General features: G+C 46.3%; 3 protein-coding genes across 4 annotated transcripts in view; 2 read left to right on the top strand and 1 right to left on the bottom strand.

The window, feature by feature from the left end:
* nkain4 (sodium/potassium transporting ATPase interacting 4) overlaps positions 1 to 3,833 on the top strand; it is a 33,045-nt gene extending 29,212 nt beyond the window's left edge. Inside the window, exons 6-7 of one of the 2 annotated variants that reach the window (XM_029155605.3) lie at positions 816 to 900; positions 2,039 to 3,833. In XM_029155605.3, coding sequence (XP_029011438.1) covers positions 816 to 900; positions 2,039 to 2,048 — 95 coding nt within the window. In that variant the 3' untranslated portion in view covers positions 2,049 to 3,833. The remainder of the gene's footprint in view (positions 1 to 815; positions 901 to 2,038) is intronic. The other variant, XM_029155606.3, reaches the window with a different exon arrangement.
* An 11-nt stretch (positions 3,834 to 3,844) lies between these two features.
* On the bottom strand, positions 3,845 to 7,015 carry birc7 (baculoviral IAP repeat containing 7). The gene is made up of 7 exons (XM_029155604.3): positions 6,322 to 7,015; positions 5,951 to 6,050; positions 5,699 to 5,774; positions 5,568 to 5,613; positions 4,756 to 4,965; positions 4,284 to 4,349; positions 3,845 to 4,184 (listed from the first exon to the last, which is right to left on the bottom strand). The coding sequence occupies exons 1-7, from the start codon at positions 7,013 to 7,015 to the stop codon at positions 3,985 to 3,987; spliced, it is 1,392 nt and encodes a 463-aa protein (XP_029011437.1). The 3' UTR covers positions 3,845 to 3,984.
* A 739-nt stretch (positions 7,016 to 7,754) lies between these two features.
* Positions 7,755 to 14,726, top strand: LOC114858413 (YTH domain-containing family protein 1-like). Its single transcript, XM_029155603.3, has 6 exons — positions 7,755 to 8,189; positions 8,937 to 8,961; positions 9,875 to 9,954; positions 10,178 to 11,833; positions 11,973 to 12,017; positions 12,232 to 14,726. Exons 1-6 carry the CDS (start codon positions 8,163 to 8,165, stop codon positions 12,256 to 12,258), a joined length of 1,860 nt encoding a protein of 619 aa, XP_029011436.1. The 5' UTR covers positions 7,755 to 8,162; the 3' UTR covers positions 12,259 to 14,726.
* The last annotated feature ends 2,745 nt before the right edge of the window (positions 14,727 to 17,471 follow it).

Raw genomic sequence — 17,471 nt, 5'->3', positions numbered from 1 at the left:
CTCTGCCTCCCCCCTCTGCCTCCCCCCTCTGCCTTTCTCTCTGCCTCCCCTCTCGGCCTCCCCCCTCTGCCTCCCCCCTCTGCCTTTCTCTCTGCCTCCCCCCTCTGCCTCCCCCCTCTGCCTCCCCCCTCTGCCTCCCCCCTCTGCCTTTCTCTCTGCCTCCCCTCTCGTCCTCCCCTCTCTGCCTCCCCCCTCTGCCTTTCTCTCTGCCTCCCCCCTCTGCCTCCCCCCTCTGCCTCCCATCTCTGCCTCCCCTCTCTACCTCCCCCCTCTGCCTCCCCTCGCTCCAAAGCTGCAAGCATCTCCCTTCATCTGCATCTGTCTGCATCTGTGGAAGCACAGCGCCGGCGCTGTGGCGGCAGCGCGTCCCGTCCTCCTCTGCGTGACATGACACTTGTTGGCTCATCTGCACTTGGCCTGGAGTCTGGAGTGAGAAAATAAACAGAGCGCTGAGTGGCTGAAGGTCACCTCTGTGTCTGGGCGATAAAAGGCTTAGGCTGTTTTGACAGCTGGCCAGCTTTCACCTGTTCCACACGTTCCCCTTCGGCTCCAGGCAGATGCGCAGATGAAAAAAACTTTTGGATTCTGAATTTGTCTGGGTTGAAACTAAAAACAGACTTCCAGCGTGCACGTTGTTGGATGCTGCTGCCTTCAGCATCTCTGCATCACACCCGCTCCCGCTGTCCTCTCATTTCCACCTTGTCCCTCGTTCACAGTTATTTTTTATCATGCATCTTCTGCGTCTTTATTGTTATTGTTTCATTGTCTGTCTTTTGGTTTACTCCATAATGTGTGTGTTAATCCTTTGTTTTCAGTTGATTTTATTGGTGGATTTGACCCATTCCCTCTCTACCATGTCAATGAGAAACCATCTCACCTCCTCCTAAAGCCCATGTACCCGTAAGTATCAGCATGTGTCTGAATGTGTGTTATTAAGTTGAACTTTTAGACATTTTGTTAATATGAGCACAATTATAGTTTAGTTTAATGTGTTTGAGAACTAGGACAGTAATTGTTGAAGTTTTGTTAGTGGAATATTTGCCCATGTTCCATGTGTCCCTGTAAAACCCCAGTTCTCAGCGCAGAGTCTGAGGGCAGAGTCTGTCTTTTGTACCTTTCATGAAAACACCTTTGTCCTCTTTTGACGAATGCAAATAAAGGTTCAAGCATTTTACAAAGAAGTCTCATCTTCTTTGTAAAATGTGATTCACAAGCGTTGCAAAACAAGTTTTTTGCTTAAATGACGCATGTCAGGGCTTCCCCACCTTTTGCTGAGGCGTGGGATGGTTTCGAACAGGAACCAGTAGGTTACAACACAACACTCAGTATTCTGAAGTCTGAGTCACGTCTGGGGAGTAAACTGCTCTGTGAAACAGGCTGCGTCGTGTCAAAGGGCTCTGGGGAACATGAAAGCCTAGTGTGACTCTGTGTGGCCTCGCACCACAGGCCAGAAACTGTACTGATCTGAAAATAGGAGTGATCAAATGAGCCTGAGAAGGCACGAAATAGTTCTCTGTCAACATGCAATGAATATTTTATTATCCTCCTGACAGTTCAATCAGCGCCGCGTCCGACTGCAGGCCTCTCGTTTGTGAGTGTGTCTCATTGGCTCAGACCTGAGTGTCCTCATATGCGAGCGGTGCAATTAGATTCTTGTCCCCTGGGAGTAACTTGTCTCTAACCTCGGTCGTTTGTCACTACTCACTTAGAGCCACTCCTGAAGTCACCAGGCCAGGCTGCCGTCGCCACGGTTACGGTACATGGCTCAGGTTGGGCCACGAAACCTCTGGGTTCGGTTTTAGAGAACAATCGTGGGGTTCAGTGGGATGAATACGCTAACCTCGCATCTGTCGCCATGGTTACAGTATTACACATGCAGTCAAAGTTATGATGATAGTAAAGAGAAAAAACAATGACCATGTGTTAGAAACACAAACAGAGGTCATGTGCCCCCCACCACCCTGAGCGGACTCCTAACAGAACATAACAACAACCAGCTTCTCAACTGAACTGACCCCCTGCTTCTGCTTCTCTCCAGGTCTACGTAAATAGGCGGCTGACCAGAAAAGAGGTGGCACATCGGATTCCCACGGAGAGAAAATGGCTGTTTTGCAACAAACTTCCCAGCGCACATTCCTCCCCTCCTTGATTTCAGTGCTTTAAACATGTCATTTACTGCCGTCCTGCCCAGAAAAGCCAACGCCGTCACTTAGGGTCCATTGTTTTCTAGGGAGAGATGGATTCAGGCAACGGGGGGATTACAGCGTAACAAAGCCTCATATTGTGTATTTAGGGACGTTCTCTGCTGAGGTCCCGTCGTCGCTACCTGCCCATAATGCTCTAATACTTCACAGGACCATGACTCTACAGAACGCGTATAGCATAAAAATACAATGTCCGTGTAATGAGGAGCTGCCCAGCACTCCCACTCTGTGGTGCCGTGTCTTAGAAGACTCAGTGATTTAGCATCTTATTGCTGGTTTGGCTCAGATCGTGGCCAGAGGGCTAAATTACAGTGGAGCCTGTGGAATGAGCTATTGTGTGCTGCCTGTTTACTTTAGGCCAGGATCTGTATGCATAAATACACAAGCCAAGCAGGAAGAGGCAGGGGGATGGAGGGGGGGGTGAACAAAAGCACTGAACCTACAGGGGCATCTGTCAAAAATAGAAAATGTAAAAATTGGAACAAGGGGAAAGAAGATTTGGGGGTTTGGAGTTTGAGAAGCACACGCTGCATCATGGGAGCCGTACTTTCATATCCAGGGTCTTAATATTGTGCTTTACTTCATATCTGAAGTGTCAGGTGTTCGAGTCAGACCTCTGAAGCCGTACACATATTTGTAATCTTCCGGCTGCACAGAGCAGCGTTGAGTTTGGGTCTTTGTTGAGTGTAGGTAGCATGACTGTACCTGCGTGGACCAGAGCTGTGTCTCATGTCAGTTCAGCGGTTTAGATGCTCCGTGGTGATAGTTCTGGTTGTGACTCTTTTATAGCATGTTTCTGCAGAGTTTGTATTGTAATTATGTGTTTAAAACATGACGTAATGAGAAAAAATAAGTGAGATCTTTATCTGTGTATGAGCCGCTCAACCTGTAAACATCCACTGAGTAGATTATTACTCTGCTTTATTCTATTCTGATACAGAAGCATAGACTCCACCTCTCACTGAACCTCAGCTCCCCTGTTGCTTTACGGTTTGTGTGTCCACTCTGCCCCCTGGTGTTTAAAGCGTTTGTGTACAGGTTCCAAAGTCTGAGTTTTGATTCGCATCCGTGTTTTTTGTTTGCTGAGACAGTAAACCATAAAATGGTGATAATGGGAATAATGACAACTGATTTTAAATACACGAGGTCTCTGGTGAGTTGAGTGATGCTCAGCAGATTCACATCTTCATTCAGAAAGTCATGTGTTTGATTGCAATATGTTGGGTCCAATTATAACTAATCTGTAGTAAATAATGAAGGTCTCCTGCTGGGCGCTAGTGTTGGGCTGGAAGCTGTTGTGTTTCTAGTCTGACCTCTTCTTCAGGACGATCACTGACGACCCCCTCTGACCGTAGACTAGTTGTGTGTGGCTGAGTAACGCACCCATGTTGTAACATATAAACTAGTCTTCCTCTCAGTGCAATACAGCCTCACTGGAAATACCTGAAACCATACTGCTTCACAAACCTCCTGTAGATAATTCTTTTCCTTTGTATGAGATAGATTGTTTTGTATTTTCTATCCTATGTTGTCCTCAAACCCGTGTGACCTTATTGTGTAAACCTTTTTTGTCCAAAACTGTGCTGTTCATGTAAATAGGTGTTTGTTAATAAAAGAATGTGCTTTTAATGGTTTTTGAGTCATTTCTGAGACAACTCAAATGCTTTAATACAAATTGATGTTTAATTACAAATGATGTATCAACTGTGACAGACAAGCAAGCAGCACCCGGGTTCCATCAGTGCCGGGGATGAGCTGTACTGCTACCACCCCTCCGGCCTCAGGACATGAAGGCGCGGACGCTGCCCCGGATCACGGCTCTGCAGATGGGGCAGTGGCGCAGGCTGGCGGCGCACTCACCGCACACCACCAGGTGCCCGCAGGGGATGAAGACGATGGACACCAGCTTGTCCATGCACACCTTGCAGGTCCTCTCCTCCTGCAGCTGCCTCAGCAGCTCCTCTGGAGTCGGCTCCTTGACTGTCAGAGGAGCACACACACACACACGCGCACACACACACAGGTGAGCTCCAGTAAAACGTTCTCCTGTGGATCCGACCGTTCACGTGAACCTCTGACCTTTTTCCCTGATGGACGTCTGTGTCCTCACGTTTCCAGCACCAGAGCTCTCTCTCGTCTCTGGCTCTGAAGCACAGAAACAAAACATACATACAGTAAACATAACAAGTGAATGCAGACTGTTTTAAATATAACTTCAGTAAAGTGATGCTTCTATTAGATGACAGATGTGCCGTCTGCTTGACATACAGAGGTCCAGGGGTTTCTAGTCTGAGGGACTGAACAATAGGGAGGAGGCACTTCTCATCTGATTAGAACTTTTAGGGCTTTTGCATTTTTAAGGAGAAATCAAATAATTTGTCATTTTATGATTTAAATAAGACTAAGTAAGACATTTTCAGAGGGAATGTCTGACAGACATCTGATTTCAAACCAAAGGCTCTGACCGGGTGTTCTGATCTTTAATACAGCTAAAAGGCAGACGAACGATGAGATCACATCTCAGACTTGCGTTTAAGCAGCGCTCTCTCACCTCGGCTCTGTGGCGCCGTGTGCCTGTCCTCCTCCTCCGCCTGCAGAATGTCCGTGACCAGGTCAGACACGGACGTGTAGTGTTGGCCTGTCAGAAGGTACTTGGTCTGAACCAGGCTCTCCACCAGGCTGGCGTCAAAGCCCATCTGCAGCACAGTCTGCACCACGGGGGAGAGAATGGCCGAGGACGCTCCCAGGCCCCCGACCACGTCTGGCACAGGAGAAGAAGGGGAGACGTTAGGAGGACCAGGAGCCGCTGGAGATGTAGGTCCACAGTGGAGCGACAGACGGCAAGCTGTGCTACTTACTGCACCTTAAAACAAGGTCAGACAGCTTGACTACCAGCTGGAGATGTGGAGATGGAGATGATAATTGTGATTCCTTTATTGAGCTGATAACTACCCTCTCATTAGCCCCACGCAACCAGGAGCAACAGTAAAATGGTTTCCATAGCGCTGCCTCATTATCCTTCAGTTCAACATCCCCTTATTTCATTCTCACAGAGAGAATGCTTTCGTCTGAGCAGCGTTGAGTCGTTGGTGCCGGCGATGCTTTCAAACTAATCCACGTTTCAACCAAGCTTTTTTACTTTCTCTATTTGCAAAAGCCGCATCGACTCCCATTGTTTGCGCGACCTTTCTCCTCGTTGTGTGAACAAGCAGTGGATTGTGTTGTGCGTGTTGACACTTTGAAGCTTTGCACCGCAGGATGCACGCAGATAATTACTGGCATCAAAGCTCTGAGGCTGCGTCTTGGTCTACGTGAGGGCTTTTGATTAACCTAGCTCACTGCCAGATTCACTGAATGACTCACCGTGTCTGGAGCCCATATCTCTGCCTGTGGAGGTTTGTGATCCACCCTGGAAAAGTTACGATATGTCAAATATGCAATTAAAGTTGTGCCGTTTTAATGCGTCAATCGCAAATGTGTAAAATGGTTCTCACCACAGAGTCGCCCAGGTGAGCATCCTGTATGGTGCTGATGTAATCCTGACCCCTGGACTGGATTAGAAACTCACATCTAGGAAATATAAGGGCACGGTTTAATTATCTGCTGAAGCATAAACATACAGCACGCGTCCACTTGTCTGGTGTTTTCTACAGGTCTAGAAACCAAACGGCAGAGGCAGAATCTAACGGTAAATAGCCTCATTCCAGCAGGACCTGTGCATCTGCCTGCGTCTCGGTGTTTTTTACCGTGGAAACCACCTGGCATGTTCCTGCCAGGGGTCGTCTCCTGGCTCCCAGTTCCTCAGGCCTCCGTCGCAGTAGAAGCATTTCACGTTGTCGCCGTGACCTGCGAGGAAGCAGAAAAGGGCTGTTTGTTCCGGGCTTCGCGTGCGTGTGCGATGCCTGAAGCTGCAGAGCCCTACTTCTTTAGCAGCCCCAGCTTTGTCCAGGTCATTCTGTCCACAACATCATGATTCAGCAGGACAATTGTGGCACGAACTCCCTGACAAAGAGCGGCCACTCTAGCAGTGACGGGTCAGAGCTGAATATTGACTGAAATGTTTACACAGACAGGCTGTAAACGTTAAGGCAGGAGGTGGGAATGACTGAGTGAGCACCTGTGTAGAAGAAGCCTGCTCCGGCCAGAACGTCTGCCTGCGCCGAGGCCTCTGTGGGCCAGTTGTGAAAGGTGGCGAGCCGGGACTCCTCCGTCTCCATCTCTGGGTACACGGCTTGTCCCGCGGCGCTCTGCTCGTCCATCGTCATCCTCTGGAGCTGACTCAGCAGCTGGCCGTCCACAGAGTCCGGGGACCCGGCCTGGAGAGGAACGTTTCCCACGGCGCGGCCCGCTATGAAGCCGCACAGAGGGAAGTGCCTCCTGTGCTCGGCAGCCGGGCTGTCCCCGCGCTCCCAGTGCCTCAGGATCCCTCCACAGCAGAAGCACTGCACCTTATCCCCCGAGCCCAGGAAGAAGAAGCCCGCCTTGGCCAGCTCCGCCGCTGAGACGGCCGCTCCCGTCGGCCAGTTCTGGAGGCTTCGAAGTCTCTCCTCTTCGCTCCTCATCCGAGGCTCCTCCAGGATCCGCACGCTGTTCCTGTCATCCGTCATCATCTCGGTCTGTCCTGGGCCAGTCAAGCCTTTTGCGGTCCATAGTGGAGCACGCACTGAGGGGGAATGCAGCGCACCAACTGAAATAATATGACGAGCTGTGGGCGCATGCACAGTGGCCGCCGGGAGACGGCCTTCCAGAAACGCCACCAAACGCCAGAAAGTGTGCTCATTGATGAGAGGATGAATGACAGCCTGCACCATAGAAGCAGCCTGACAGCCTGTTCTGTAGAAACATCTACCAGAATATTAAAAACCTCAGTAATAACCGCTTACTTCAATCCAACAACATTTAATGAGACATAGTTTTTTGTTTACTTTTATTCATATTCATATTTCTATTTTTATTTATTTTACAGGAACTGGCGGGACGCGCCAATCTGTGCTTGTGAGAATAATAGCAAAGATGTGGGATATGTACTACTTTACTACATTCTATAATAAATACACTTGAATGACAGTGGTAATATACAGCTCTAAGCGTTCACATACAATAGTTATAACTGTGACAGTTTATCTGCTGATTCATCCCAAACCAGTATTTACTGCGCTCACATCAGTCAGACCATGTACATGCAGTTTTTACTGAACACAGAAGGACAAATCATTTCTAATGTAAAACATGTTTCTATGTAACATGCTGATACTTTTATAGTCTTTTAGATTTGTTATGATCTGGTTATATTTGACCGAAATATCTTCTAATGTCAAAATAAAGCACTAACCATACCTTTCTAGATATAGTGTCTTAATAAGAACTAATCATCTGGATAAATACTAATTCACGCTGGGGTTTTTAGTTTGCTGGTTATTAAGTTGTCGCGTTATCGGTCGCAGTTTTCCCGTTTCCGGCCATTTGCTGCGGTAACGTTGATAATCAGCGCTTCACTTTGCTGCCCCCGCGCGGACAACGTGGTGAAGTGCAGCGGTGGCTCGGAGCCCGGATGGAGCAGCCATTGGGGAAGTGAACAGAGCTTTAACGTAACTGAGGAGGGCTCTCTCCCTGGAATAAAAAGGCAAAGTAAAAAAGCCAACGAGGACAGAAACAATCAAGATCCGAAAAGGGCCACTCGGCGACACATAGCGTTAACTTTCAACCCTGTACCGGGACTCGACTACTGTCGGACGCAGTCACCGAGGCGACAGACTTGAACTGTGGAAGTTGGGATACGTGCACACAGCGGAAAATATAGTTACAGCTGAGCCTGCTGCTACCACTAGCTGCACACAGCGGCACCGCTAGCCTCGCAGCTAACTGGAGCTGAGCTGTGAATCGCTTTCAGATCACGGAGCTTGACGTTCAGCCACAAGCTCAGGCTCTGTGAGAACCCAGGGACGTGTTTAATGAATTATGTCTGCCACAAGCATTGACCCTCAGGTAGGAAGGATGTTGTATCTTCCCCGTAAGAGTGCCTGCAAGCTAGCCACCTGCTAACGTTAGCGATGGACTGGGCTACGGCTATTCCTCGGAAGTGCTAGGAGCCACCGGGGCGGCCGGTGCATGTAGCTAGCCAGTTAGCCTCAATGCGTGAAACGGTTAAACGCTGTAATGGGTATTTAAGAAAGGTGACACCTACACGTAACAACACGGACCCTCGTGAGTCCCGCGAGCTGCAACTCAGAACGCGTGTGTGTTCTTCCGATGTAGCAGGAAAAATCACCACATATGCTGCATATGTAAAGCCTCAAGCTAACGTTCACGCAGGCTCACGGTGGCTAACGCTAACTTGTGTGATTCTTCAGTTTTAACGGGAGCTGCCTTGGATGCGGACTCGGTTTGTTGGTTGCATCAGATGTTTGCAGCCTCTTGTGGCAAATTAAGCAGCGAGGTGCGATGCGTTTCGGCTGGTGAAAGCCATTTTATGGGCTCTGCGTTACTTAGCAAAGTTGTGTGAATCAACGCTAGCATGACAGTCGCAGGTTTACCAACTAACTGTTGTAGCCCATATTTTCCAGTACACACATTATGTGACAGTGAACCATTAGCACGAGCTTGTGACGTTACTTCGGCTTCCGAGCAGCACGTAGCTACAGTTTATGTCAGCAGAGGCTGTGCCGTCTGTGAATTAAATGGAAATAACTGTGTCACTCTCCCCTTTCTCTCTATGATCCAACGTGTACGCAGAGATCAAAAGGACAAGCGTCTAAAGGTGAGCAGGCATCACAGAAGACTGAGGCAGGAGCCTTTGTTTGGATCGGCTGTGGATCATCTGTCTTTCCCGTGCAGCAGACTGTAGAATCTGGCTCTGATGAACATTAACCAAACCCCACATGATTTGGTGTCGTGCTGTAATAGATTGCAGTGTGCTCTGAAAGTCCAAATACTAGTGTCCTGTGACTCAGAGTTGCAAATAACCGTGTGTATATATTGAGGGGAACACGTCTACTGTCAGTAGTTAGACAGTATCATGAGTAAAATCTTCAGAAGTTGATATGAAAGCTGTTCCTGCTCAATAAAGGAATCACAGTTATCAGCATCTCCAGCAGATAGACAAGTCTACGGACCTGAACCACCATTTACATCATGGGCATAAGAAAATATTTTACTGCTGTTGTTGTTGATAGTGTAATGGGAGGATGCTCATTCAAAGTCCCTTTGAGTTAAAATCCAAGCAACGCTGTAATGTGAGACACACACAGCTCTGTAGCTTGGTGCCCTTCATATTTTGTCTATTATTTCATATGAAGGTTGTGGTCAATTCTAGTATTAACTAACAAAACATTTGCAGCATATTTTCTTTATATCACTGCCTTTAAGTCGACCCTCTGAAGTTAATGTCCCAAAATGTCAGAAAACAGACATAGATCAGACAGGTTCTAGACGTTTGAGATGCTGATTTTTGCAGAGAACATGGCTTTTTTACTGCCTTTTAATAGTAAATAATAATGTTTAAATTCTGACCCTGATCATCTTTGGTTTGGAGTTTTGAACATTTTACTAAAATGTCTATTAATTCACAGAGTATTATCTATTAATTTAAACATAGCGCGTGGTTCCACGCTTCAAAACAACTCTGTTCACCATATGTGCATATTCACTAAAAATGCTGTGTTTTATTGTAGTGCAAAATGGTTCACTGCATCAGAAGGAGACTGTCCATGACAATGACTTTGAGCCATACCTCACTAGTCAGTCAACTCAGGTAAAAGTCAATTGCCATCTACTAAATAGTACAAATAAAATCAAATACATTTAGATGAACATGTTTATTTCACCAGAATTAAGAATAAAGATAAACAGTAGATTCATATTAGTATTAATTTACAGTTTTAGACCACCAAGTTATAATTTAGGTTTGTGTAGTTTTAAATCAAACTGCTTTAGTCAATTTCTGATGTTGTGACTCTGCTGACTTATTCATTCAGAACAACAGCTACCAGTCCATCACCGACCCCTACCTCTCCAGCTACTACGCCCCCTCCATTGGATTTCCATACCCCCTCAGTGAGGCTCCCTGGTCTACAGGTGGGGACCCCCCCATTCCACCGTACCTCACCCCTTATGGACCCTTGACTAATGGAGACCATCACTTCATGCCGGACACGGTGTTTGGTCAGCCGGGGGGCCTGGGGAGCAGCATCTACCCCCACAGGTTTAACTTTTTCCCTGAAAACCCTGCTTTCTCTGCTTGGGGCACAAGTGGCTCCCAAGGCCAGCAGACTCAAAGCTCAGCCTACGGTGGCAGTTACAGCTATCCTCCCAGTTCCTTGGGGGGCACTCTAGTGGCTGATGGTCAGACAGGTTTTCACAATGACACCCTCAACAAAGCCCCCGGTATGAACAGCCTGGAGCAGGGTATGGTTGGCTTGAAGATCGGAGGGGATGTCACTGGCCAAGGGTCAGCAGTCAAGGCTGTGGGATCCGTGATTGGTGGCCCTGCGGTTGCAGCCACAGGCAATGGAGCTACGCCTATTGGAATGCCCCCACCTAAACCAACCTCATGGGCTGCTATTGCCAGCAAGCCTGCCAAGCCTCAGCAGATGAAAGTGAAAGTGAAGCCAGGGATGCCCAATCCAGGGGGAGCTCTGCCCCCGCCTCCCATCAAACACAACATGAACATTGGGACCTGGGATAAGGGCCCAGTGACTAAAGTAGCCACAGCTCCACTGCAGCAACAGCAGCAGGCGCTCGGACTGCCGCATGCTGTGCCTCCCCAAGCCCCCATGCAGCAAGGACCCATGCAGCCTCCCCCTCCCCAGTCTTTGGTGCAGCCCCAGTTGCAACCTATGGCCTTACAGCCCCAGCCCCCACATCACCAACACCATCAGCCACCACCGCAGTCCTACCAAAACCACACCCAGCCCCTACAAGCCCAGACCCGCTGGGTGGCCCCCCGCAGCCGCAACCAGGGCTATGGCCAGGGTGGCCCCTGCCTGGATGGTAGTGGTATGATGGGTTTGGTTGGCAGTGGTAACAATGGGCCTCAAACATCTGCCAACCAAGGACCTGGTGGAGAATCTCACCCAGTGCTGGAAAAGTTGCGTGCCTCCCACAGCTACAACCCGAAGGACTTTGAATGGAACCTGAAGAACGGCCGCGTTTTCATCATAAAGAGCTACTCTGAGGATGATATCCATCGCTCCATCAAGTACTCCATCTGGTGCAGCACGGAGCATGGCAACAAGAGGCTGGACTCTGCCTTCCGGGCCATGAATGCTAAGGGTCCGGTGTACCTTTTGTTCAGCGTCAACGGCAGTGGTCATTTCTGTGGCGTGGCAGAGATGCGCTCACCAGTGGACTATGGCACCAGTGCTGGTGTTTGGGCACAGGACAAGTGGAAAGGCAAGTTTGATGTGGACTGGTTGTTTGTAAAGGATGTGCCTAATAGTCAGCTACGCCACATCCGTTTGGAGAACAATGACAACAAGCCAGTGACCAACTCCCGTGACACCCAGGAAGTTCCTCTGGAGAAGGCCAAACAGGTGCTTAAGATCATCGCCACCTACAAACACACCACCTCCATTTTTGATGACTTTTCTCATTATGAGAAGAGGCAGGAAGAAGAGGAGGAGGTACGCAAGGTGGGTACAGTCCCTGTTATTTTATCAACCCAAAGCTATGATTGGTACCAAGAGACATAAGCAGTATAAATGAGGATTTGTGGCTGATTGGGTGAGAGGCTAATTGTTGCTTTGTCTGTTTTCTTGCTGTTTTTGACAGACTTTTGAACCTGCCCCGATACAGAATCGATCTCGGTTGGATCAGGTAAGGAACTGTCAGATTTCCTTGTTTTATCGATGTCCTGAGGAACATTATGTCTGTCATTAGTGGTTGCTCTTTGTCATGTTTGCTTATATTTTGTTCATAAAAATGAACAATACATTTTAGAGTACTGTTATTAGACAGATATCTAGTAACCTACTTTGTCATTGTATTGAACTTCATTTAATGCTCTTTTATGTTTCTTTTTCCAAAACAGGAGCGCCAGAACAGGAATAAACAGTAGAAGACAATTATCTTCGGCTTGAACAGTTACACTAGGACTTTTGGTTTAAAAGACAGAAGATTATGAAAATGCAACCAAGCCCTTCAGTTCTTTTTCTATTTTATCCTCTGCCATCATCGAGACTTGTGCTTTTTTTGCCCCATGTACCACCCACTTCTTGTGCAGGGATACCAAGCTGATTTAATGTATAACCTAGACAACACCCCCACACTCAAGTCTTTTTTTGTTTTTAAATCTATATATATAATTTTTCTTCTCGTTCCATCTCGTACTCTTCTCTCGCCAGACTGGTTTTCTCTCTCCTGTCCCCCAACCCTCTCCTCTTTCCAACTGAATCAGGGTTTGACTGCACCATGGAGTAAAAATCTGCCACTTTATATTTCAGTACAATCAGGAACGGATGTGTCCTGCCCCAGTTTGTCCATTTGGGGGCAACATTGCCATGCTTCAGAGTTTTAACTGTGCCAACAGGGTTGGAAGATCCCAAAGGCAATGTCGGACTTGGAACTGTGCGATAATAAACTTCAATGGTTTATCTATTTTTCATTCAGATTGACGAAATCTCTATTTTTTTGGCTTACTACTGACAATTTTCATTTCAGAAACCTGTTTTCTGGAGCCTTAATGTTTTTTTTTCTTTTTGTTTTGTTATTGGTGACTTCTCAAAAGTACTGCGCAAACAGTGACACTGCTGGAGAAATCAGGGATAGTGTGAAGTCACACAGGACTCAATACATTTCAGAGGAGGAATTGCATAGGCCTCTGAATAAGAAATAATGGATGTGTCCTCCACAACCAGAACTGTCACAATTTAAGAAATCCTATTATTGGCCTCCTTCACACCGGTCTGCTTCGCTTTCTTTTCGTGTTTTTCTAGAAAGGGGTTATTTGTATGTTTCATCAGGAGATGTGTGTGCAACCCAGTCTGAGAGAATTGTCGCATTCACCATTTTAAATTGTTTTATAATCAGAATTATGTAATGATGTAACTGCTACAGTGAATGAATCATTGCTCGTGCATTTTTGTCCCACATAATTGGGGGATGGGAGGGTTCACTGATTAGTCCATTCACCATAAATCTGTCTTAAACTTTTCTTTTTGTTTTTCTCTCTTCCCTTGAGTTTTGCTTTTGCTGAGTCTGTCATGTTGGTCGTACTGCTAAGCTTTAACGTAGGAGCCTATATATTCATGGAGAAAGCCTGAAATGTATAACCTAAAATTAATGTAACTGATTTACTATTGAGTAAGAAAGATGCGAATGAAATACGGTTTCTGTGTTGTTGGGTTATGTTTTTTTGGCTGTTAAAAAAGGTAAAAAGGATAGTTTTGTTTTAGACGGCACCATTGATGATGCACTAAAGTGCTTTCAGGTACGTAAAGGGAGGAATAATTGCCTATTAAAAGAACAAAGTCACCAATAGTTGTTTGTGCCATGCATGGCGAGCTGCATTATTGTAATTCTGCTTCAAATGTTAAAACTATTATCCATCCTGCAGTTCGTCGCTGAGGTGAGAGGGCTGATGCTATTTAGTCTTTTAAAGGACAGTGCCCCCTGTTCTCGTGTCATTTGGAGCCAGAATGCAGTTTATGTTAATGAGCATTTGAGATCAGCAGGTTCTGTCCTCTTGATTAGTTTGACATTGTCATTTCAGTAGTTTGTAGATTGCAAGGTTAATATGTTGTAGAGAGGAGTCCTGCTAGTAGTAGCTGTCATTTCATGCCAAGGGGCCATTTCTTGACATTTGTTTAAATCTGGTTTAGCTCCGTGGCAATCCAATCAAATGTTTGATCTGAAATCATACTGACAGTTGGACCTGTTTGAAAGTGGCCTCACAAACTGGCCGTGTATGCGCTAGCGTCTATCCTGATTCTGTCAGATTTTTACTTGGTTGTGTTAAGCTGGCAGAAGGGCTGCACTTTGCTCAAGTCAGTGTGAATATGAATTGTAGGCTCTCCAGCAGCATTTACAGATGTGTAAAGCTGCGCTGTGTTTTTTATTTCTTCCTAGCCAGTCTATCCGCCTGTAATCTAACCTGGCCTCTAACAGGATCATTTATTTCCCTGTTTCTTCTCTTTATACCTAATCAATAGCTAGGTTGATCCCGAGCAATACGGTGAACTCCCTTCACATGTTTGCCTTCACCAACTCGCCGCCGAAGGAAGCCATCCACATTGCAGCCACAATGGTCTTTGCATCACAAGCTGGTTTGGGTTTTATAGTACAGGGCTTACATGTACGTCAATTATAATTGTGTGAAGATGTGTGCTGCAATATAGGGATGTCAGGTTAGCCATGAAACGTATATGTATTCACACTACAAAGGATTAATGACAACAAATATTAAATGAACATTGATTATCTTATAGACCACAGTTGTAGTGGGCATAATAACTTGTTCAGAAGATTTATCTTGGTTTTTCTTTATAGAGGAAATCAAGCCTTAATAAACTGTCCATTAAGAAATTGCTCTGTCTTGATCTCATGAATTTTAGTGTATGTTTCCACCTTTAGTGACCTTATTCAAACAAATGATGCTCTGTGGTGCGGTTTCACTGCTTAAATTGTCACTGACGTCTTTGCTTAGCTGCCATCATTTCCTTCGAGCTCTCACAGCTGACTGTCATATGTGTAATTTGCTGTTGTCAAAGCAGACTGAAATGATCTAAAGCTAAATTTTTAGAGCACACACTTGAGTGCTGCTGTCTCCTTCAGTCTAGATAGGAACTATATATTATAGTAACCTGCCCATGGCTGTTTAAATGCGTATACATTAGGCTTATGTCTTCATATTTTCCTTTTTTTCTTTTACTTTTCTTTAACCTGTATACGCTGTGCTTTAGAGATTGAAAGCATACAGTCATGTTTAGCAACAGATTTGTTCCAATGTTTTCCTTTCTTCTTGTGGTAGGAGCTCTCCGTGGTGCTGAATTCATGGTTGGGACGCTTTGACTGCTGCTTGGATCTTCCAGTCACACACTGAAGTAAAGACGACTGAAAAAAGGAAATATGTGGTAAATTATATTTTTAGAACCTGCAAAAATTAAAGTCGATGCTGCACAAAGATCGTCTCAATTCAGTCAGCAGTTAACTGTTAAAGAGACGGCATTGTTGAAATGCCATAAAAAGAAAATATTTAAATTTCACTAATTTTAAAAGCAGTTCTCTGTATTTGTACTGAATACATACCGTTATTCTTCATTGAATAAGAACAAGCGGACATCTTGGTGTAGCTCACTCTTTATTTTTTGTCACACCAATACAAAGCATACATGCATACAGATGACACACAACAGGAAAACGTTGCTACACGCAGGTCCTCTGCTCTACAGACTCAACACCATTCTGTAGATCAGTGGAGCAGATTGTGAGGCATTAATGTGTTGGAGTGAGATCATATTTGGCTGGAACAAGGAGGAATGTTCATATTGCTTCAGATGTTAATGCTTAATATATGGGATCTCTGTTTCCACCACCTAAATCCTTAAGTTACATTAAGATTACCAGTATTGAGCCTGAACACACTTACATTTTCTCATATTAAGGTTTTGTTATTAAACGTGCTGCCTCGCAAAAAAATATTTTGCTTTTAAAACCCAATAGATGCTACTGTGACACTGTCGACTTTTTATTTAGGTTTATTTTCGTCCAGTCTAGAATTCGCGGCCTCTGGGCTTTTGTCCTTGCGCTGACAGCCGGGCGCCTGCAGGTGGCATTCAATCACTTATATTTCTATATGTCGACGTGTTAACATTAACCCATCATAGGTTTTTATCCCGTTGGGCTTCAGGCTTTGCTGGACAGGCCTGAGGTCTGACGGTGTGCTGGCCTGGAAGTCTTGGCCTCCTGTCGCCATTCGGTTAATTCATCATAAAATGGGTTCAACCGTCGTTCCTGCTGCAGCCCGTTAGGAGCGCAAAGGCTGAACACGCACAGCTCAGTTCGTATTGTAGGAAGATGAGCATATAAAATGTCAGCCTATATTTTAAATGGTTCCCGATTGGTCTACATTTTCTCGTCAAACTATATTTTGATTCTATATTTGGATCAACCCTTACACTTTACATTTAATTAGACCTGAGCCATACCTGGAATTAAGCAGGTTTGACTTGGAACGAGTAAAAATGGCGCACTTGCAAATGAATCAAGCTCAATATTAAAATGCTTACATAATGTGAGTAATGCCTGAGAACGGCACGTTTGTTTATTTGTTAAACACTGAGTTAGGTCACTGACCCTATTTGGCCAAAGTCCAAACAGTTTTCGTAAACCTGCGTCGTTTTGTGTTTTACGCTTCGCGGTTTTAACGCGGACGCTTAAAGTCAATATTTCCAACTAAATACGTGACATCGAAGGTAAAATAAAAGCAACGTTCCATTCTCTAACAGCTGTAATGTTTAAGTACGCATTGCGCCCACGCAGCCAAAGCAGCACACAGACTCACATAGGCAGCGTCCACATTCCTGCCCGTGCGCGCGCACGCGCACTCACTCACGCGCACCAGAGTGACAGTACAGCAGTCAGCGATTCCTCAGTTTCCCCTTGGGGCCTGTTTCTATAAGATTAAGGGTCAAAGAATCCCAAAGCCTGCGGCCTGATGAAACGACAGATGCTCAACGGAAGTGTGATGCTGTTTAGATTCCTCTCTTGGCATTCACCGCGTGCCTTAATTGTATGGACATTAAATCAAGGTCCGCTGTGAACACGCAGAGTGACAACCTTTCAGTAAGTGTCGCCTTCTCCGCCCGCCGATGAGCGCAGAATGAAGCCGGACTCCGTCTGACGTCCACGCGCTCCAACCTCCAGCATCTGCCGCCGCGGAGGACGCAAGGCTGCAGGACTGCAATTTTTAAGCACAGCTCCCGTTTGGGTGCGCGCGCCCGGCAAACATACACGCCTGCACGCCAACACACACACACACACACACACACATGCATACGTATACTCACAAATCCAAAGCCGGTTTTGCAAACCAATCAGTCGTGCGCACGCACGGAGACACTCAAATCTAAAGCCGATTTATAGCCGACGCCGCAATAAGGCGTGCGGCCACAAGCTCCTCCTGCGCCCGCTTCACTTCCACCTAAAGAAATATTGATATCACTGCGCCACAGCTCGGCATTACACACCATTAGCATACGGCCTGTGTAACGACAGGATGGGAGCTAGCGAGCAGACCTAAAGCCTCGTAGGAGCACAGCGTCTGCGCGCGCC

The sequence above is a fragment of the Betta splendens genome, chromosome 7, assembly GCF_900634795.4.
Source record: "Betta splendens chromosome 7, fBetSpl5.4, whole genome shotgun sequence".
Taxonomy (NCBI): Eukaryota; Metazoa; Chordata; class Actinopteri; order Anabantiformes; family Osphronemidae; genus Betta; species Betta splendens.
Note: the sequence above shows the minus strand (reverse complement) of the source record. Positions and strands in the feature narration are given on the sequence as shown.

Coding starts and splice junctions, on each gene's coding strand:
- birc7 (XM_029155604.3), bottom strand. CDS start 7,015: ATGGTGCAGGCTGTCATTCATCCTCTCATCAATGAGCACACTTTCTGG. Junction 5,775..5,950: donor CATGCCAGGTGGTTTCCACG/GTAAAAAACACC, acceptor TATATTTCCTAG/ATGTGAGTTTCTAATCCAGT. Junction 4,185..4,283: donor GACGTCCATCAGGGAAAAAG/GTCAGAGGTTCA, acceptor CTCCTCTGACAG/TCAAGGAGCCGACTCCAGAG.
- LOC114858413 (XM_029155603.3), top strand. CDS start 8,163: ATGTCTGCCACAAGCATTGACCCTCAG. Junction 8,190..8,936: donor CCACAAGCATTGACCCTCAG/GTAGGAAGGATG, acceptor ACGTGTACGCAG/AGATCAAAAGGACAAGCGTC. Junction 8,962..9,874: donor AAAAGGACAAGCGTCTAAAG/GTGAGCAGGCAT, acceptor GTTTTATTGTAG/TGCAAAATGGTTCACTGCAT.